Source organism: Onychostoma macrolepis, chromosome 02, assembly GCF_012432095.1.
Source record: "Onychostoma macrolepis isolate SWU-2019 chromosome 02, ASM1243209v1, whole genome shotgun sequence".
Classification (NCBI taxonomy): Eukaryota; Metazoa; Chordata; class Actinopteri; order Cypriniformes; family Cyprinidae; genus Onychostoma; species Onychostoma macrolepis.
In genome coordinates, this window is record NC_081156.1 from 31,423,928 (window position 1) to 31,446,906 (window position 22,979).

At 37.1% G+C, this 22,979-nt stretch overlaps 2 protein-coding genes across 2 annotated transcripts; both read right to left on the reverse strand.

Annotated features, from left to right (window-relative positions):
* Window positions 1–568: 568 nt before the first annotated feature.
* Window positions 569–1,633, reverse strand: ccr12a (chemokine (C-C motif) receptor 12a). The gene has a single exon (XM_058757993.1). It carries the CDS (start codon window positions 1,631–1,633, stop codon window positions 569–571), a length of 1,065 nt encoding a protein of 354 aa, XP_058613976.1.
* On the reverse strand, window positions 1,526–22,765 carry si:ch211-106n13.3 (vWFA and Collagen domain-containing protein). The gene is made up of 29 exons (XM_058762949.1): window positions 21,672–22,765; window positions 20,732–20,897; window positions 20,402–20,627; window positions 19,825–19,998; window positions 19,602–19,679; window positions 19,369–19,380; window positions 19,182–19,265; window positions 19,010–19,063; window positions 18,877–18,930; window positions 18,750–18,803; window positions 18,630–18,665; window positions 18,444–18,497; window positions 18,291–18,344; window positions 18,076–18,120; window positions 12,932–12,985; window positions 10,423–10,467; window positions 9,980–10,033; window positions 9,232–9,285; window positions 8,933–8,986; window positions 8,279–8,350; window positions 7,549–7,584; window positions 7,157–7,201; window positions 6,584–6,616; window positions 5,229–5,375; window positions 5,091–5,145; window positions 3,403–3,594; window positions 3,233–3,310; window positions 1,765–3,129; window positions 1,526–1,664 (listed from the first exon to the last, which is right to left on the reverse strand). Exons 1-28 carry the CDS (start codon window positions 22,327–22,329, stop codon window positions 2,939–2,941), a joined length of 2,859 nt encoding a protein of 952 aa, XP_058618932.1. The 5' UTR covers window positions 22,330–22,765; the 3' UTR covers window positions 1,526–1,664; window positions 1,765–2,938.
* Window positions 22,766–22,979: the final 214 nt, after the last annotated feature.

Sequence of the window (22,979 nt, forward strand, 5' to 3'; positions counted from 1 at the left end):
TACAGAGTTACACAATACACAGTATGTTGCAATGACAATCTTTCATCACAGAAGCAAATTATTTTTTTATTTGAGATAAATATTTACATATAGCTAGGCCTATATATTAAATGGACAGTAAAATATGTCAATTGTCAACAATGCTTCTTGCTCAACTTGGTAAAACTGATGGAACACATTCAAAGGTATATCAAAAACATCAAAAACAACAAAAAAAAATATTTTAATTTTGCTAATATATATGTAAGCAAAATAAAAAAAATGATATCAATTGTGACATTTGTGACAAAATATTTACATATGTACATCAAAATAGAAAGTAAAATATCACAATTATTATCAATGCTTTTTCTAAATTAGGTAAAATTGAAATCATTAGACATATACTAGTCATTAATATGCACTGAATGAGAAATTACTGAGCATTACACTCAAAAGAAACATTACAGTTTGGTTTCTTAGTTTTTCTTTTATCTCAGTGCTCGTAATTTTGTCCTGCTAACAACACATTTCTCAACAAATCGCATTTCACACATACAAACCACAGCCTTGTTAGTCCCGTAAATGCTCAGTAGTCAGTGTTTGGGCTCCTGATTGATGTGGTTTTACTGGTTGTTGACAGCATGGCAGCATTGATCTTCAGAAACGGAACACGCTTGGACAAAAGCTTCAGAAAATGGTTTTGAAACTTCTTCCCCAAAAAAGTGTAGAAGACAGGGCAGATGCAGCAGTACAGGTAGGCAAAGTTTCGTGTGATGTACAGTGCATAGTCGAGGGCGTTTGAGCAATCATTCTGCTCTCCAAGGGACGTCTTGATGGCTTTCAACAGGATGACCATGTTGTAAGGCGTCCAGCAGATGAAGAAGGTGAAGACGATGACAAAGATGAGTTTGACCGCCCTGCACTTCTCCGTCATGCGAGTGGACATGATCCTGATGGTTATGCGGATGTAGCAGTACAGGACGATACCCAGAGGCACCAAGAAGAAAAGAAAAAACTGCTGATAATAACCAATCAGCTCCCATTTTGTGAGGAAACTCTGGTGGTAACCGGTCATTTCGCACAGCAGACCGTCTCCTCCTTGCCTCACATCGTGAAAAACTATATCCTTTATACTAGCCAAAATACTGAGCACCCAGACAGTGGCGGATGACGCGACCGCATAAGTTGTCCTCCTGCTCTGGGCTGCAGAGATGGCGTGGACCACCGCAAGGTAGCGGTCAAAGGTCATGAGGGTGAGGAAGAGGATGGAGCTGTTGAAGCCGATGGAATAACAGCTTCCCACCAACTTGCAAAGGCCTCTGCCAAAGATCCATTCAGATTTGTGGTAGACTGCCCAGAAAGGGAGGCTGGAGGCGAAGATGAGGTCTGAAATGACGAGGTTGAGCAAGAATATGTTGGTAACCGTGCTGAGCTTCTCATATTTGTAGATGATGCACAGCACCAGTCCATTTCCAACCAAGCTCAGCAAGAAGTTAGTGTAGTAGAAGGCTGGGAGAAATGCTGCTCCGAACTGGATCACATCGCCTTTCTTGCACAAAGAAACCTCTCCGGTTATGACTTGTCCTGTGTATCCCGTGTCACTGGTTTCATTGAAAAAACTGTCCAAGTAATCATCATCAAAATGAGCCATTGGTATCTATCTGGTTGCTCAGGTCAGATTTCTGCTGCAATAAAATCAAACAAAAGCAAACACACAATAACACAGTTAATATGCATTTGGATTGAGGTTCATTCTGAGCATCAAATATTGGCTTCACTCACCAATGCCTTTGGTAGAGGAGTTTGTGAAACTTTCAGCAGCCCTGTCAGAACTGATGCAACCACGCTGTGGCTTACCGAGAAAACTCAGCACACATCCTGAACAAGATACTGCGAAGAGCATTTAAACGTCACCTTGTCAGCACTACGTGAAACCGCACCGCCTTCGCTAATTTTTGGTCAGTGTTTTCAAAATGTCACGGGGAAAAATATTATTTATTTTTTTTGAGAACAAAAAGCAGCGTGAGAAGTGAAATGATTATGAAATTATTCAAATTCTAAAATATTTATTGTAATTTTAAGAATTCCAAATATCAGCTGCACAAATGAAATGATAAATTCAGTAAAAAAAAAAAAAAAAAAAAAACATGACAAGGCTAAAATCCTACGTGCATTAATGAAAAAAGAACATGAACAGGAAACATTAAATAATAAATAGATGTTAATTGCTGCTCTTTGCACAAATCTATCCAGACATGCCAAAACTACACTATTAAGATTACTGCTAAAACCTACAAGACAAATTCTCAAACAATTAAAAGTGTAATTAAATAATAATAATAATAGTAGTAGTAAAAATGTTCCTATAAAAACTAACAAATTAGCCCTTGAGCAGAAGTATTCTCAAATTTGAACATAAGCGTTCAACGTATAGCCCGTAGAAATTGCTTCACATCCTGTACAGAGGTAGCTTGCCTAGGGCAGTGCAGTGGATACAGTATAGCAATTTTTCTTGAAAGGAACAATTCAATCCAAAAAATACATTTGAAAATGAAAATGGTCACAGGACACGAGAGAATCAAAGATGTATGTACAGTACGTGAACATGCATGATGTTTAAGAGCATTTTCACCTAGTAATGATTGAATTTTTAGTCTGTTTTTTTGCACAAAGGCTTCAGAAAACTTAGAATATAATGCATGAGTTCTACTGACCACTTTTTTGGAGCTCAACAGCACCCTTTGGAAAACATGCATCAAAATCAATCAAAAACATGGATTCATGATTTAACACATTCAACACAAGATTCTCAAGCAGGAAAACATGTCACATATTTAAAGTCAAGATCATCGTTCTTTAGAGGTTATGAGTTCTTGAGGTCAAGGCTGAGCACCAGGAAGGTCCATTTGAGAAAGAAAAGACTGTACAGAATCAGTATGATCCCACTGTCCCGATGCTAAAAGTTAGGTCCTTTCCTGAAGGGATCGTCCCGAAAGCCATAGGCTTGATAACAAGAGGACGGATCACAAACCCCCATGGGTCCCGGGGGCCCACGTTTGCCTGGGGTCCCTAAAGCACCTGGTTTCCCTGGTGGACCGGAAGGCCCAGGATATCCCTCACCGTCGTCGCCACGTGGGCCCTGCAAACCTGTGGAAGAGAAAATGACTTCTGAACATGCTCACAAAATACAAAAAATAAAAAATACAAAGGACGGGATTATTATCATGCGTGAATATATTTGTTTGTATACCTGCTGGACCAGGTGGACCTGGCAACCCCATTTCACCCTGTCCTTTAGCACCTTTCATGCCCACGGGGCCAATATCACCTGTAAGAAAAACATTCAAGCACCATTTTCCCTTCAGTCACTTTATAATCAGAAGATGAATAAACTTCAAAACAGATTGAAATAATCCTCACCTTTTACCCCTTCAGGTCCCCTCCTCCCTGGAGGTCCCTGGTAGCCTGGAGACCCTGCCCTGCCGGGATACCCTGGGGGTCCAGATGGGCCTGTTGGGCCTGGGGGACCTGGATCACCTGGTGGTCCTTGTTTGGTTTCACAGTGTTGGCAGCTGCTTTGGCCCATCACCTGCAGGAGCTGTGGCAGCTGGCCTGTTGAAGGAACATTTAGTGCAGTGATTCTCAACCTTTTTGACTGGTATTTGCTACTAGGAGTACTACTAAAATGTTTAAAAAATAAAACATAAAGGTGAAATTTATAATGCAATTTAAAAAACATATTATTAAATGTACATTAAATAATTAAAATAGTTTTAAATAATCTTCTTCAGGGTTTACACTTTTTGCCAATCAATTTACGTGACATTTCTAGTTGTTCATGACTACCAGTGTTAGTTTAGCATCACTGAGATGCTATTTTAGTTATTATAGTATTTCCCATGTCTAGAAACCACACTTTTCCTCATTTATATGAAGTTTTACATAAAACAACAGATGTCGAGGGCACAAATTAAAACAAGAAACATAATGTCAGCTTACTTCTCCATGTTTTAGCTTATTTTAAAGCTTATTTTGTAGGCCCCCTAGTGGTTGAAACCACTGATTTAGAGAGAGATGACGAGACGATAAAATATGTTGACATTAAGTCCTCAGTGCTTAGTTTGTCTTTTCTAATATGAATGAATACACTACACACCAGTACATGCAGTTGCTAGATACAATGCTATATGTGTTATTTCATGATTGGTCAATTGTTGCGTTCTATAGTCAAACATGTTTGTATAACGATGCTAAGCTGTACATTTGTGCTGGTTTCATGTCTCTCGTTCTCACATAAATTATTAATCAGACAGCAAGATAAAGTACAAATGCTTCTCCTTAATGTTGCGATCATCCTGACGTGATTTATTTTGCAAGAATGACCATGTGACTAACCATTATCCGTTACTAGATGCATGCATCCAGTGTAATTTGTGTGGATTTCATAGACTTCTAAGGAGCGTGGAGAAGATGGTGTAACATTTGTGACAGTAATGGCAACATTAAAAATAGCCATATGCTGGCTCATCAAATGGATTTCACATCCGTATTTATATTTTTCCTCTTTTTACAGAGAACTGAAAGTGTTGCCCTAAAAGCTGCACCAGATGTTTCCAGCTATCTGACAGTTAGGCACATATATGCACATCACGAGTCAGATGCTATTCATCTTGAGTATCTTTGTCTTTTTAAGCAAAATAAAATCATCTGACATGATAAATGCATATCAAGACACACAGGAACATATCTCAAATCCTAGAGTTTTACATTTTCTGAAGAACATGCGAGTGATTTTCCATGCAAAAGTGATTGACATGATTTTAGGGTGTTGTGGGTGTGTTGCTAAGGTGGTCTGAGTGTTTTTATGTTTTTGATGCTTTTGATAGAGTGATAGTTTCTTGGTAAATATAAGAAGGATGAGTTACATGACTACATTTAATACTTACAGTTAGGGGTTTTAACAAATTCTAACCACAAATATGGGCAAACATTAAAAGTGATGCTTGCATCAGCATATTTTATCTTCGTTTTCTCATTCATCTAAACATCACTCAATTTATTTGCCACTGAAATAAGACGAAAGACCAGTACAATACATGAAAACTTACTCTGTAGCACAGAGGCACAGATCTTCATCAGCTGATCTTCTGAAGGTGCTTTGCCCTGTAACACAGTGTGTCATATTTGAACAAGATCATCATCGCCATCATACATGCCCTATAAATGCTCATAAGCATCACACTCACTGGTTTCCCTGGGTATCCTGGAAGTCCTGGCTGCCCTGGTAAACCGTCTAGACCCGGAAAGCCTTGAGATCCAGGTGGCCCTGATGGACCCACATCTCCCTTTTTCCCATCAGCCCCTCTGCTCCCAGGCTCCCCTGCTACACCTGGCTGAAAGGGAGTTAAATTTGGGGACCAGTATTAAAGTTTGAAAGTTGGGATAAAAGTTTAATAGAACACAATTGGAATTTGCAAAAAACATTCTAAGGTTAAACAGAGGCACTTCTAATAATGCCTGCAGGGCTGAACTGGGCTTATACACCCCTTACACATTGAAATAAAAAAAGAGCTGCTCAATTCAGGCATCACGCTGTCAATCAGTCAATCTGACGCTGAATCTATTCAGTATAAAGCCCTCCTTGCCAATGAAACCCCCACAGTGATTCTCTAAATAAATTCGTGCTTCAACTAATGAATGAAACTCAAGCTGAGTTGGACTCCAACCACAACCCTAACATTCATAAAGAAATCAACAAAAATATAAAGTATAATTATGAAGAAAAATTAAAAAACGAACTTGACCTCCAAACCAAACTCACCAAATTACTTATCAATCAGACAATTAAAAGAAAGACAAAAAAAATATCGACTGATCATGCAAACACTCTGACCTGAATCAAATAGAGGATTAAAAACAAGTACACCACTACAAGGCAAATATTTTTTTCCAGAATTTGAAGCATTGAATTGTTCATTCTTTACTCTAAATGACTCTAAACTACACTATATACTCAGAGAGGACAACATGGCAGTCAAACTAGCTGCAAAATAAGTATACACGACACATATCATACAAAATACCGGTAGTTAATTAATTTGCTTTATTTGACATAATCTTCATTGTATATAATTGTAATTATTATAATTAATGTTAGAGATACTGTTTTCTGTTATTATTATTTTATTTTTATTATATAAAATATATTACTAAATTATTTGCTCTCATTTATTACTAATTTACTGTCTCCTTTATTATTTTGTGGTGTAATTATATACTATATTTTACACATACTTTAAATGCTTCGGAGAACAATTCATATTTCACGGTTACAGAATGAATAACATAAGAAATAAAAGCTTTTTTAATGAATCTTTCAGTATTAGTGCATATTTGACTGTTCTAGTAATGTGAAAAAAGGTTTCGTTTATGAAGGAGGTGCAAACAAGATCTTAGAATGCTGAGAGACTGTTTGGCTCAAAACATTGAAGCTTTTTTTACTCCCTTGCTAAGAAACCAAAAGACCTCTATATTCTGACTCATCAGGAAATGGTTGTGAGACATTGACAACAGTAGTTATGTTTTAAGAGTAGTTTTGTACCTCTCCTTTGTTCCCTTTCAGGCCTGATTCACCCTGTTGAGAATGACAGAAGTACAATTTGAAGTGCAAGTTGAATATCCTGACATTTTATGAGAAATTTCATTTACACACATCACATTTAGACATTCATATGTACATTTTCCCCCCCTTGTTTTTAAAAGAAGTCTTGATTTGCTGCTCAAGAAACTTTTATCAATGTTGAAAATGGTTTTTCAGGATTCTTTCATGAACAAAAAGTTTAAAAGAACAGCATTTATCTGAGATAGAAGTCTTTTGTAACATTACCAATGTCTTTACTGTTGCTCTTGATCAATTTAAAGCATCCTTGCAGAACAGAAATATTCATTTCTTGCAAAAAAGCAAAAATCTTATGATATTCAGGTTTCTAGATATGATTTGGGTTCGCTCTTTTAAGTAAATCTGTGGGAGGTTTTCCTTTCCATTGCACAAACACTGTGGGCCAAGTTGGGTTTCAAAGTACAATGCGTAGGTTTTACAGGTTTATTAAAATATATAACCAGAAGTACTTACATTAGAAACACCACTAATGAAGCATAAAGACTTGTTACATACATGTTTTCCAGAGACTCCAGGTTCTCCCTGGTTTCCTTTCTCACCCTGGTAAGAGAGATGCAAAAACAGTCAACCAGTTTCTTTTGTTTTGCATGATTGTGTCTATCCACAATCTAGACCAGCATTAACTAGCAGCCTGGACCAGCTGGTATGTTGTGTGGTACTTTGTTTACAACTTTTTGTCCCTGACTGCTGAAAAAAAAACATTTGTGTGTGTCTTTCGTAGGTCAGAATTCCTGTTAGAAAAAAATGTGTTTTGCTTAGCAGTTTAACACCTTTTTTTTTAACTTCTTCTTTTCTCTTTCTCTCATGTACTGTGTTCACGTACTATGTGAAGAGATGTGAGAAATCAAATGTCAATGCTGTCACTCATCACTAAGCAGTCATGGTACCTGACTTCCCTTTGGTCCAGATGATCCTGAGTCACCCTGCAAAGACAAGTGTAGGAGCATTGGCATTTAATAGTGATGAAACTAAGAATATTTTTAATAATACATTAAAGTGCACATATGTACAGTACATACAGAGGTCACATTAACCAAAAATATGGTCATTTGCTGAATTTACATTTAAAATTCATTTTTTTGTTGAAAAATAAAGTATTCAGCCTATTGTGTTTCCCTACTTAAGAAATATTCCCATTGCAACGTGAAGAAAAGAGAATAAACCTAAAGTTTTAAAGTTTCTAAATGTAATGTAAATTTCTGGAATAATTAATGCGATATTGTTAATTGAATCAAGTATATTATTCACACAGTAAGGGTAGAAGGGGGGGGGGGCAGAAATCTGTGAATTTGGGATATCAAAGTCAGCACGAAATGCATGTTTTAGATGTTTTATTAATCATAACCGAATCTTCCGGTGAAAACCACAGACTTCTTGTAACATACAGCATGCAGCACTCTAATAATCTATTCTGCTTAAACCACAAATGCAACATTCACATCTCAAATTCACACAACTGATGCACAGAACCAAGTCCTTTTTTCTTTTTCAATTATTGACTATTTGTAATGCAACCTATTGTATGATTGCACCCATTGTATATGCACATCCTCATTAAACCCTCTAAAGCAAGACAAATGCTAATTCAGGTTAGGTTTAGGTTGAAGATGGACGTACCTTATGACCTTTAAACCCTGGCAGACCTCTAATGCCAGGGGGACCTTGAATGCCGTGCTCTCCATCTGAACCCTGTGGATACATGCATGCACACCCACTTTTATAAGACTCAGCGTAGCTTGTTTTCTTGTGCAACATCACTATACTTAATGACAGGTATCATTTAATTAGATTATAGACATAGCACACTCAATATCACTTATAGACACTTGTCACTGAATAAAGACATACATTTCAGTCTGTTTTTGTCATATACATAATGTATGGCATCAGAAGATATGGAATAGTGCACAAGACTAGTTTTAAAACTGAACTTTTCTGCTTAATGTGGGAGGTGGTGAAATAAATGCAATGACATCAAAATTGCAACCTTTTCACACTCTCGAAAAGTCTCTCAGCTTTGGCTTTTGTAAAACCTTCCTCTCATACCTAGTTTTTCTTCAGCATTTGACTTGTTATCTGTTGGCTCCCAATCAGTGTAACTTATGTAAAGTGAATTAAAGGTTTCTGAACATTATGACTTGATAGAGGCTTAATATAGCATCTGCTATTTCCTGAAGCAGGCTGAGGAAGCGGCAGGTATGTCACTGAAAGAGATAATATCGTATTTTCAGACCTTTATGTGTGGAAATCCCCCTCCCTTAGCTCACTCACTTTAGCACCAGGTGGTCCAGGGAGCCCATCCTGTCCACGAGAGCCAGAATTCCCCTGTCAACAAATAAGGGTGTCACTCCATGTCAATAAAATGCTAAGAAGTGATATAAAAAAAATACAAATTATTTTCACTTTTCATCAATTTAATGCATCCTTGCTAAATAAATAATTAATTTCTTTGAAAAAAAAAAGAGAATATATTTCTTTACATTTCACGTTTTTATCACTTCAGAAGTTATACAAAAAATACAAATGAATGCTAAATATGCAATAAACTACACATAGCTGGGATGACTTACTTTTGGACCTGGAGGACCTTCTATGCCAGGTGGGCCAACTGGGCCTGGGGGTCCCTAGAATTAAAGACAACTCTGCAATAAGACAAACATCAATAACTCAAGCCTAATATATTTATTTGCCATATCTCTTCCAATGATAACCATCAACATTTTGTGTATTTTTTTTCTTAGCCTATGTCAGTTTAATGTTCAAGGACAACAATATGAAAGTCATTTGTAGGTAAATTTCTCAGAAAGTTTAAACACTTTGGTACAAATTAAAAACCGTTCTGGTTTTACATGAACCTGGTAACATTAACCAATGACGTGGGTTTGGGCCGAACTTCACCTTTAATAAATAAATCATTTACCACTGCTGTTGGAAACTAGATTTTCACATTTTCTGAAGAAAACGTGAGTGGTGCCAACCCATGGTTGGCACGGTTTTGCTATGCGGTTGGTGAAGTTTTATGAGTGGGTTGCTCTATGGTTGCTATGATGTTCATGGTGGTTGCTGGGTGGTTACAAAGAGAGTGACACCACAAAATGTCTATGGTATTTTGGTTCACAGGTACGGTTGGAGTCTTTCTTTTAATATTGTAGATTATTTAAGCATCTTTAATATCATCTTAAATCTGATTTCTTAAAATAATTTAATAGCCACCTGATTTAGTTTATGAACAAATCATAATTGACATCTTGCCCAAAATTAGAGGCCTTGGTAAACAACCTAAATAGTTGCTGCATGTAAAATTATGAGATATTGTACCTGCTGTCCTGTTGGTCCAGTAAAACCTGCTGGTCCTGGCATCCCACGCTCACCCTGACAAAATCATTTTTGTTATAAAAAAGCACAAAAGCTGTGACAAAATCAATACTCTCCAAATGACTACTGTCCAAGGTTTGGAGTGGGTAAGACAAAAGACGTCTCTTTTGCTCACCAAGGCTGCATTAATTTGATCGAAAATCCAGTAAAAAATGTAATATTATGAAATATTATTACAAATTAATATAAACATTTTTCGTTTTAATACATTTTAAAATATAATTTATTTCTGTGATGTAAAGCTGAATTTTCAGTATCATTACTCCAGCCTTGAGTGTCACATGATCCTTCAGAAATCATTCTAATATGCTGATTTGCTGCTTAAGAAACATATATTTTATTATATTTAATCATTTTTATATTTTTTGATTAATCTGGGTTCTTACATGAGGTCCGGCAGGGCCTATCTCTCCAGGAAGCCCCCGCATACCCTAAAGAAAAACACAAAAAGCATTCACAGTAAGTTGTTTATGGTTTAGGCAGTACAGTTTTATATCCCATGAGTCTTTTTCTATTGATTGAAATACACAGTTACAAAGGATCTACTCTAAAACACAGGCTTAACATGCTGGCAGCACCTTTTACTGCCACTATTGCCTGTTTACTAACCCAGTGCTGCCTTTCTGTATCATTTCCAAGCCACACTGTAACCCATCCAATGTACTGGCAAGCACGTATTCTTTCATTAGAGAGGTTTACACGAGAGTTTATGATGAAAGATAAAAGAGAGGCATAAATCACCACACCTACAACCATCCAAAGCTGATACGTCCCATTTCCTGCACCAGATTTCAGGGATCCCATAATCTTGTACATTTTTCTTTCAAATGAGCCAGTTTGATTGGCCATAAACAGGAAGCACAGCCCAGGAAGCACAGAAATGAACGAGTGTAAAAGTATTCAATCAAACAGCAAATGTTCCTTTGCAAAGTTTCCATACAGTGCGTGTGCAAATTGCAGAGATAGACAGACAGACAGAAAGACAAAAGGAAATAGAGACGTGCAGAAAACCGGCCGACCTCTAGTGAGTGCACTAGAGCATTTATTGACATTAAGGAATCGGTTACTAGAAATACCGCTGTCTCCACCTGTTCTGCGTGCACGAATCGGCCAAATAAAACGGTTCTGCAGGAAAGAAGGAGAAATGAGAACATTCAGAGGTTCACCACAACCTCAAAAAGAGGGAGGGGTGTATTAACTGTTATATTAATCACATGACACTAGACAGATGTCTTCCTAAAAGTTTCCATAGGGCTGCTCTCAGCATCTGGGCTTGGAAATGGGAAGAATTGTGTGCTTGCCAAAACGTTACCCCAAAATGGAGCACTTACTATATGAATACATATATCAAACTAAGCCAAGGATATCTAAATATTTACACCGAGGCCTAAACCACATCACTTCAAGTCATTAGCTGAAATAGAAATGAAAACTGACTTTAGTTGAAAGCATAAACAATCTAAAGTCACTTTAAATTAGCTTTGGATTGAAACCATCAACCAACACTCCTCATGTTGAAATATATAGCTGCAAGATAAAAAATAAAAAGGCTATGTTCAAATCACTGACTGGAAGAATGAGCAACGTGCAGAGGAATTGTGTGACAAGGGACGCTCGTCTTACAAAGCAGCTGCTCATAAAAAAAAAAATCATTTCATATCAGAAATCATGATCTAATTCTTCAGAAGTGACACGCTTGCAACCCACAATCATGAAACTTTGCAGATCATCAGCAGTTAAATTCATGCTCTTCCTGCCCATCTCAAGTGCAAGACACAAGTTAAGATGAGAACAAAGACATTTTGACATCAGAGACAAAAAAAAACATACATTGCATCTTTTAATTTAAAGAACAAACTGGGACATCGCTGTTGTTTCAAGTTGCAGCTTCATGAATTAATTTGAGCTAATCAATTCAGGAGATCAAACAAAGAATATTTTCAATATTTCACCAAAAAAGCTAAACTTAAAAGCAACTTGGGTCAGCAGGCCTGGCCTTTCAAATTAAAAAAAAAGAGAAAAAACATTACAACTAGGAATAATAAAAAACAAAACCCTGTATGTTTTTGTTAGCTTTTCAACTTGGACCCAATAGACGTCTCAGAATGAGTCTGTCTCAACCTCTGAGGCATTTTGAAATAAGACTGACTAAGGGCTTGTCTGTTGCGTTAAAGAAGCGTTTTCCTTCCTCATATTCAGAGTTGCAGTTTACATGTGCATGATCGGTAATGAAGCAGGATGACTTTAAAGAACATCTAGAGCATAAACAGAGCTGATGTTGACTATATACGTGTATCATCTGCTACTCTACATCTCAGTGATGTATTCCGGGATTAGTAAACATTGTGGTTTCAACATTTCCAAATGCAGAGTTAGCAGCACACCACAAATCTGTGGGGCTCCCAGGAAAACATTTAACAGAAACATCATGCATTAAACTTTACATAGTGCCCTTTTACCATGACACAGTCAATCTCATCACATAAATATGTGATTAAATATGTCAACATCATAAATAAACATTATTATTGTGCTAATGTGTTATTTAAAAAGTTTAAATGTGGTGAAGACCAGAAAAGATCATACCAGAAAGTCTAAATCGAGCCAACCTGTGAACTAGAGTTTGAAATAAGTAATGAAAATGAAATAGAAGTGACTTCAAAGCATAGATTCCAGAATGGAGTTCGACTGCAAAAGCTTCACAGAAAAGCAGCTGATATATTCCTAAAAACTGAACTAGAATTTTATTGGTTCATGACACTGTGGCCACAGACGTTTGATGCCTTACCAATCAAACTGAATGAACTGAATGAATATTTTCAAAGCAATTGAAGTTTTTGAACTAAACCTAAAGAACTAAAATGGAGGTGGAAAAAAGACAAAAGATAAACTCACAGGGATTCCTGGTTGTCCTTCTGATGCTGCTGCACCAACATCTCCTCTCTCTCCCTAAAAAATAAATAAATGGTTAGAAACACATATTGCTCCTCAGAATCAAAAGAAAAAAAACTATCACACATTTACTGATTTTTAAAGATATTCTAAACCATTGTTTCTTGTGAATAGTTCACACATAATCACACGTATTTTTAGAAACAGGGAAAATGTGGTAAGCTGTAGGTAAAGACTATCACTTTGCCTTAAATAATCATGGTACATTCCACTAATTGCAGATATAATTAGAGTTATATAGAGTTTTTTTTTTTTTTTACATACTAATTACATAAAGAGAAATTAAGCACTGAGAAGTTAAATATGCACACATCTTAATTGTAAAGTAAGTATGAAATTTGAGACAGTCTGTCATTAAAATCTAAACATGTTACACCCAACTGTAAAGGGAGCTTATCAAAAGACTTTTTTGCACTTTCTGAAGTACTAAATTACAAGCCATACACATGTGGGAATGTTGGTAAGAGATGTCCTCCTTTCCCGAAATGCTGGGCTGTGGCTGGCCATCATGTGAATTCAAAAATAGCATGTTTCTGGTTACATGTGCACGTAATTTGTGTATGGTGAAACACACCTGACAGGAAATATGTAACATCCCACATTTTGCATGGGGCATGGGATATGTTCAGAAAAACACACTGCTGTACCATACTGCCATACAAAGGCAAACAGTGTAACTACACATTTAGTCTAAAATCGTTACTAGCTCTCTTAGGCTATGATTTACAAAGTTGCAGGAAAAAAGTGTGTGAACACTAATATTTAAATTTAAAAACTTAAGAAATTTTTCCATTTCCAGCAGTAGTTTTAGCTTTGTAGGGTAGGAGGCTAAGATTATTTATGTGCACAAGCAGTATGTATACTGTGAATTTTCTTTGATTTTTGTATGCTTCCAGTAGCCATGCAAATAATAAAATACTTTAACCCTCATGATGTTTTCCAGTCATTTTGACCTGAAGAGGATTTTTTTCCCCCCACGAAAATACTAGTTAATGTTATCGCACTGGACTAAAAATGAGTGACTTTGCTCACACAGGGTGTAACAAAAAAATTACAGCTACAAAAAAAAAAATGCTTATAAAGTTCTTGTTATGCTATTGTTTTTCCAATTATTGAAATCAATCTTTATTTTTCACCTTGTTCTATTTCAATTAGCACAGGTTTTGTGTTTTTTTGCAAGTGATTGATCATATGGTGAATATTACCAAAATTATCCACAAATAATGCTTTTTCACTTAAAAAACATGAGCCCATACATAAGGTGAATATGCTCAAATAAATTTAGCCTATGACTAATCACTTCCAAAAAGAATTACAAAACTTGTGCTAATTAAATAATAATAATAATTCTACAAGCAATTTTTTTAAAGGACTGGTCATTTTGACCAGGAACACCAAATTAGGTAAAAAAAATAAATAACAATGTGTTTTATTTCTGAGATGATATTATTTCTTTCTGAATTTAACCAACAATGCAGTATGGTCAAAGTAGCATATTTTATGGTGTTATATATTTTTTTAAACAAGCACTAGTTAGTACTGGGCAGCATGCTAGTAGTCAATTCTGAACACAGTCCTAATAAAATGTTCTTAGTTTTAATGTAAAAAGCATAGGCTAGTCTGTACATTATAAAATGTTTTGTCAAATAACTGTTTATTTCCCAGGTGTTCTCTTACTGTATTTCTCTTGTTCACTCACTTAAATACATGCACATATAGACTTTACCCTGATGCTCTGACATTTGAAAAGACCTCACAGAAAGCATGCTTTCGAAACATGACAAACAATAATTGTACCTTATACCGTCGCTCTGCAATTATATCCAGGAGAAGCCCAATTAAAAGGAATTTATGAGATTCCACATGACTTTAATCTCTTTTAACCTTTTGGTGGCAGTTTTTGTGCGTGCACTGAATGTTTGATGCAGGTGAAACGTAAGTAATGACCCATTTCGGTTCAAATAAACTCATAATCAACGTAGTCACGAGTTGTTCTTGGGTTCTGGGGTCTGCGTGTTTCAGTTTCTTTTAACAGGCCATATGCATGTATGTCTGCATGTCATGATTAAAGGCTGTTTCCAGGGTTGGCGGCACCACTTGTGCTGCGGGAAACCCACCCTTACGAGGGAGCTCACTTCTGTCACACCACATGAAACCGAGTTTTGGTTAACTAATCATCCCTTAGTGGTCTGGGGAAACCTGTTACTGCTAAAGCGAGCAATTCTGTCTCAGATCCAAAGTGGGAAGGCCGGGACTTAACGAAAACTAGCAAACATGATAATACCGATCCTGTCCAGTTCAATTTTCACTTAAGTCTCATGCATATGCTAGCCATGGCCCTTTATGAATGTATAAGCGTACAACCGGAAGACAGTTTCTTATCAAAATGCTCAAATACTCAATAGAGCAACAACAAGATTACAAAGCTTACACAAAGTCTCAAACTTGAATCTTAAACCAATGCGTGCTTTAAACAAGTAGCTACAACAGTTGTCTGATGCATCAAGCATTTAGAGTAAAACCTAGAAGAAACCCATGGTCTGAACATGAAAACTGTTTTCTGGGTTTAAACACTGCAAACTGCACAGTTCTAGTGCTTAAAGATGTGCAAAGAGATTTGCATCATTTCAATTTAACAATAATCTATCAAAATGACCAAAGTATCATTAATTTGAGCAAGAGTGAGCATTGAAGACCAAACACATTCTATAAATCATTTTTTATAAGTTAGATCATTTCAGTGAACATAACCAAACGTGTTTCCAATGTTTTAAAGGTTATTTTATAGCTTTGTGGAACAAAATCTAAATGTCACATCTTTCAAACCAAGCCACATCCAAACCTGAACAAACATTGAGTGTCGCCAAGAGTCAAATCAAAGCCCTGTACTGATAAACAGGCTTGATTTAATGGGGCAGTAAATGGCAGGGCGGCACTAATTTTCAGAAAACGGGCGGCACGCAGATGCTGAGACAGATGCAGTAGCCTGAAAATAGATCTGAGTGACAGACTTCCAGTTTATGTCTAAAAAACTTCACTCATTTGCTTAAGCTATTGGGGGGGATAATAAATATTACACATAGAAAAATGTCTCAAACTGCAATCAGACGTCATAGATCTCAATATGAGCTCAAACAGTTCTCATCGAATTATTCTAAAATCAAATTATCTAAATTACCAAATTATCACCACTCGTCAACAGTTCATTTGTTCCTATTTTCTTATCTCTCAAGACACTCAAAGAGAAATCTCTGAGACAAAGTTGATGGATAGTGAAAGTAAAAATTCCTGAAAACTGTAGGAAGTCTCATGAGCTATTAAAGAGCAACATCTGAGCATTAAAGATCTCATCTGGGTGGACCTACAACACTAGAAGTGTACAATATGCGTTTTTAATATGTGACCCTGGACCACAAAACCAGTCTTAAGTCGCTGGGGTATATTTGTAGCAATAGCCAAAAATGCACTGTACGGGTCAAAATTATAGATTGAATGAATGAATGAATGAATGAATGAATGAATTACTACTGTAAATATATCAAAACGTCATTTTTGATTAGTAATATGCATTGCTAAGAATTCATTTGGACAAATTTAAAGGCGATTTTCTCAATATTTAGATTTTTAGATTTAGATTTAGATAAATAGTTGTATCTTGGCCAAATATTGTCTGATCCTAACAAACCATACATCAATGGAAAGCTTATTTATTTAGCTTTCAGATGATGTATAAATCTCAATTTCAAAAAATTGACACTTAAGACTGGTTTTGTGGTCCAGGCAGGGTCACATATTCATGGGGGCATTCCCAAATATTATTGCTAGGTGCTAGTTTATTTTTATGAAGTGTCAACATCCTGGTGAAAATGAGCTTTGCCATGATACACAAACTTCATAAAGCAACATTCATCTCTTATTTATCATTATACCACAGTATAACTACGCTAACGCTAAACCTTTGCTGATGTAATATGTAACCAGCACATAGTAATTTGGCTGGCATGTGACCTTATATTCATCTAGAGCAGAGAGCAGCTCACAATGTGTACTGTGTCATTGGCCCATCATAATCTGGGTGTTTAAGTCGCTATACATAGACCTTTGGGCAAGACGACAGTCTGCTGCTGGCAAAAAGCTAAGAAAAATGTTAGAGAGACGGATAAAAAGGATCGACAACAAGGCCACAAATATGTCCTTGTGCTTAAAATAATCCAGGACTTTCTCATGTGAGAGGATGTCTGATCGTATCCCTAACACATCTGATGGTTTACACCCTGTGCTGCTTTAAATACTTCAAAATTCTGGGTGTGAAGTTGAAACTGTCTCGGGTTGCCTGCCTATGTTGTGTGCTAGGACAGGAAAACAACTTCACGGATTCTCATGAACTTCAAAAACAAGACAGAAGTCATCAAAATCACTTAGATTCATGGGGTACAGGAGCAAATATTAATGGGGGGGTTTCCCTAAAAATATACACCACAAAAAAGTGCATTATTTTCTTTTTAATGTGCTACCATGTCATATTGACACAGGAAGTGAATTCATTCTCATGCACAGCTGATAGAAAACAAGCAGTGCTGATTGAAAATGGCAAGGTTCTGATGGATAGTAGCATTTCCTATCCTTACCTGAAAGAGACATTTACCTGAAAAGCATAGAGACGTAAGATGAATTTATCATAAAGTGGGCTTATGCTTGAAACAAGACAAAATATATTCCAATGGGCTAAGAAATATCTTAACCCAAAAGAAAAGCAAGTTTATTTTTCCTAAGCCATTGGCAGGTATTTTTGTTCTCATTTAAGAATAAACTCATTTCGACAAATCTATCAGAAAACAAGACTTAATATCTTCTTAAGTCATCTTGCTACTCATGTAAATGCATATTGATCTATGAATGTTTAGATATTTGTACTGGAATGAAAGACAACAGTGTTGGAGGCTGCTGCCTTTTAAAGCTGCTTTTAATATGCCTCCATCATCACAGGGTCTAGAACAGCATCCCTGGTTGTGATTAATTATGATTACAGGAGTAGTGGAAGTTGAATTATAAGAGTTTTGGACACGTCAGTCTGAAATCTGTCTTACCTTGGGACCAGCAAGTCCAGGTAGACCAGGTTTCCCAGGTTCTCCCTGCAGAGTAAAGAGAATAAAGAAGACTTCCTTTAATTAAAGACTTTTTAAAGACCTTTTTTTTCACTTCAGTTTAAAAAAAGATACTGTAAAGTGGAATAAAACTGTTAATGACCACCAATGCAAAGAATGAACATTCGTAAGTAGCATGCTAAAAGCAGATTTCTTACATTCATTCCGGGTTTTCCGGGTGGTCCCATTTCCCCTGGTTCTCCTGGCATTCCCTGTAAGGTCACAATAGTTTGCATAAGAAAAAAAAAAAAACTTTGGTAATCATTTCCTGTAATTTTCAATAGATTTAATAGGATGTATTGTTTTTTAACCTTGCTTCCTTGAATTCCCAAGTCATCTAAATCCAATTTGGAAAAGCCAGTGCCCTAGAAGAGATTTTAAGGGAATGATTTCAGTCATTGTAGTTTTTGCTTACTAAAGAGAAACTTTTTGCACATAGCCTATAAACATAACAACAGAAAAATTAAGATTAATTGATCAGAAAGTTTGAGACTCACTGTTGGTCCTGAAGGCCCTGGTGGTCCCATTTCTCCCTATTAAAAGATTGGGGGAAGAATTATGCTAGCCATTATATATTTCTAATTTCAATGACAATGAAAATCTCAAAATCTACATACTTTGGGTCCTTCCAGCCCTCGCTCCCCCTTTTGTCCTGGTTCACCTGCTTCACCCTGTAAATGGAAGAATAAAATAATAATGCAAAGCTTTAAGGTTATTAGAAAATGTTCTTGATGTTTCACTCACTTTCTGTCCATCTTGACCAGGTTCTCCAGATGCTCCCTTTTCTCCTTGCTTCCCCTGGTGAACAAACAGATCATGGTGATTACACATGTCCAAACCTTATGATGGATGCCACTAATAATTCTGCTGTACTTACAGGTTTACCATCAGGGCCAGGAGGTCCTTCTCTGCCTTTCTCCCCTCTGAAGCCCTGCACTCAAACAATGAGTTAAATATGTGTTTTAATCAGATGTCCCAAACAAGCAAAAGACCTCAGCAAGTATGCCTGTCAATCCATTAGGATGCATAGTTTAAAAAAAATGTCTAACCATAGGCCCAGGTAGACCGGGCAGACCAGGTTTACCACTAGGACAATCACAACCTTCTACAGCAGGAGAGCGATCCGAAGGACACTGGGAATATAACACATTGCACATAAAACATAAACTAAACCAATCACCAATCAAATTAAACATTTAAAAAAAACAAACAAGAATAGTAATGCTGGTAACTTACTCTGTCATCATCCTGTAAAAAAACCCCCCCAAAAAAACAGAGAAAGATAAATTAAAGTTAGAAGGAAATCACTGGAAGCAGATAACATGATATACACAAAATGGATATGTTCCTGCATCAACATTCTTGTTGGTCCTGGAACTACATTCCTTTTTTTGAACCTTATTTCAAAAAAAATAAAAAATAGAAACACCATGCTGGTGACCAACAACAAACCAGCAAACCAGTCTTACCACAGAGTAAATTTCACATGCTGTCTCTCGCTCACTTTGCTGGGGATCACAGTAGATCCGCAACGTTTGCAGCACTATCTGATAAAGAAACACAAAACACAACAGAAATTTTATGATCTGGAACAATTTTGTGGTAGCAAAAGATACACCTTCCAAGCTTCACTTAGTTTGCACATATAAACTCAGGAGTCGAAAATAGCAATAAAACGTTGGAATCACTCACAGGGACTGTAGTCTCAATATTAATTTTCTTGGCGACTTGAGTCTTTCCATTAATGTAGATGGGAACAACTGCATCTAGGAGCTGCTCCTCCACGTATGCGCCATCCACGAAACAAGTGATGCGTTTGGGCTTCACCAGGAACTTCAGCTGATGCCAATCCGTGTCAAAGAGCCTCTACAGAGACATCAACCATTTTAGCAAAAGACATAAACACATACACATTGATATTCTTACTGTATAGACACTTAAATAATAGCAACACACTATGGGATATGGGATGCAATCATTCTAATCTTGCATACTGTTTAGCACAGATATCATGTGAATTTGGATGCAGTCAATGTTTTTTTTTATTTTTTATTTTTTTTTGGCATTTTATGCCTTTCTTTCGATAGGACAGTAGGTGACAGGAAACGATGTGGGAAAGGATCGGGAAAGGTCCGTGAGCCGGGACTCATACTCGGGATGCCCGAAGCGCAATGGCACCACGTGTTGGTGCACTGCCCACAAGGCTATCAGCGCCGACAGCCTATGTTTTTTTAATGAGATTTAAGAGTGATATAAAAATTTCAGAGACCTTGATGCCTCGGTCATTAAATATGACTGTCTGCTCTTTCTTCAGAGTGCTGGTGCAGGTGAAAGTGACCGATTTGTCTGCTCCGTTCACAGTCACAGCGATCTGCTTAACCCCATCCTGAGATAACACCCTAAACAGGTCAAACTTCATCCTGTGAGCTGGGTTCTTCAAGCGCAGAGTGGCCACAAACACAAAAGCTGGTGGAAGGCCTTCTGGAAAGATCTCTCTGTGAGGAACATCAGGTGAAGGTCAAAGTAGCCTGAATTTTTCAACCACAACAATTTACATAATTTACATAACACATAATAGATGTGGTAAAGCAAAAATCACCTGGTGTTGTGTGTGATGTCCATACGAGGGCTAAGCTGTGACGCTCTCTCTGATAGCAAAGAGCCCTGAACCTTCTGAGCCACCTGCTCAATCTTCATCAGGCTCATTAAATCAAAGCCCTTCTGATCGTTCACCGTCCCAGGGATCCGTGTCGGACACACCGATTCTGTGAATGAGAGAACATAACTGCTCAATTCACAAAACTTATGTTGCACTTAAACTGTTGTGTGATGCTTTGAATCAAAGTGTGTTCAGATAACCAGAAAATAACAACTGAATAAGAAATGTCCATTTTTGGAGATCTGATTTATTTACATCTATTTAAAATCTCAGTTGTTTCTCCTAAACAGCAATGAGATAAAATAGAAAACAAATGGACACCTAGATTTCCAGATTCTCCGTTTTTACAGAAGAGATCTCAACAAAGTCTCAAAACTGTGCTCTTATTTGCCAAAACATTAATGTCTGCAATCAAAAGTCCGAGAGGTCAATATAAACTCATCAAATTCTTTTAATGCCAACTCTGAGCTGCAATTTCACATGAACTTTCTAACTATTTTACTCATTTCTATCCATTTTTATTCCACCTGAGGGAGGGGAAACTGAGACAAAGTCGATTTGTAACTGAAAAGTCACCCCGATTAGGAAAGGCCAGCATTTGAGAGATAAAAAAGAAAACAAATGAACAAACATTCGATGAAACATCTGAATATAGATTCCAGTGCTTAACTATGTAGCATTAAATAGACACTAGTCCAAAGACAGAATTTCCAATGATCTGTAAGTATCTTGTCATATGAAATTCTTTTCTGAGTCATTGGAAATGATGACCAACAGTTTATCTTCAGGATTAAACAGATGCATTGGGCCCCAAAGTTTACATCCATGTAATGTCTCTGGTTATAGAGAAAAATATGCTCCATAGTCTAGCATGACTCACCCTCACACAGTTTCTGCTCCATCAGGTCCCATATGCTTGCAATGGAGCTATAATCCTCCACGTGTAGCACGTAAGTTGAAGGTGGCTTGTTGGCCACAGACACCAACTCAGAGTTAGTGATCTCATTTCCTACACCGACTGCAAACAGAACAATATTCTGTGCCCTGGCCTCCATGGCAGCATCCTCAACGTCATCCTGCGAACGCCCGTCGGTGAGAACCACGGCGATGCGGTTTCTGGGAGACTGGGATGTGCGGTTAGGCATCCCGAAGACATGGTCTGTGGCGAACTTGATGGCGCGGCCGGTCCGTGTGTTGCCCCCCAGGTATGAGATGGAGGTGATGGCCTCGATGAGTTCCTGGCTGTTCTCATGCTTTCCCAGAGGAATCTCCAGTCGAGGGGTGTCGCTGTACTGGACAACTGCTACCTGAGTGTGCCTGGTGCTCACGTCAAAGCCACTGGTGATGTTGATGAGCCAACGCTTGGCTGTTTCAAAATTAGGGATCCCCAAGCTCGAGGAGCCATCGATGATGAACGCAAGGTCATTGGGAGTTGTGCTGCAACCTGCAAGCCCAGGAAAACATTTGCCCATAGGGTCCACATGCAGACCAAGCTGGGTTACAATTCTTGAACAAATGTAGAGTAAAGTCAGGTACATTTGCCCACTTTTTTGCCTGGCATCTCAACTAAATGCTCGAATTAAACAAGAATAACTGAATAAGTATTACAAGTGTATTCATTTCCATTAATGCATTTGGCAGATGTATTAATTCCAAAGAGATTTACATTGCTTTTAAGGTTTTACCAGTTCTTGCATTCCCTGAGAATTAAACCCATGTCCTTGGCATTGCTAGTGCCATGCTCTAATGTTTGAGTTACAGGAATGCCTTAAGAGTGTTGCTTTAATGCAGCTTCATACTGTTAACATGTTCAATGATTTAAACCATTTGACTAATACGTTATAAAGTATAAGACTAAGAATAAGACGACAAACCAGCTTGAGTGTCCTCTTGCTGGAATCCACTGATGTGCGGCAACAAAACACAAACAATCAGTGAAGAAAACATCCATGTCCGCATGGTATGGCAACAAGAAGCCAAGCAGCAGTTAGAAAATGCCTGGAAAAAAATAATAATAATAATTTGTGTAAAATTTCTATATCTACCTATACATCAAATTAATATATAATTTATTTATTATTTAAAATTCTTAATTTGCACATACAAATAAATACTTTAGCAGTACCATGATTCAATGAACAAATGATAACATCATGGTATTTTGATACCATGTTATTTTAACAAATGC

Bases quoted from the DNA above. Each gene is read 5' to 3' on its own strand.
- ccr12a (XM_058757993.1), bottom strand. From the start codon at position 1,633: ATGGCTCATTTTGATGATGATTACTTGGACAGTTTTTTCAATGAAACC.
- si:ch211-106n13.3 (XM_058762949.1), bottom strand. From the start codon at position 22,329: ATGTACCTGACTTTACTCTACATTTGTTCAAGAATTGTAACCCAGCTT. The intron at 18,121-18,290 runs GTAAGAAATCTG...TTTACTCTGCAG, and splicing joins CCGGAAAACCCGGAATGAAT to GGAGAACCTGGGAAACCTGG. The intron at 10,468-12,931 runs GTGAGTTTATCT...GTTTTTCTTTAG, and splicing joins AAGGACAACCAGGAATCCCT to GGTATGCGGGGGCTTCCTGG.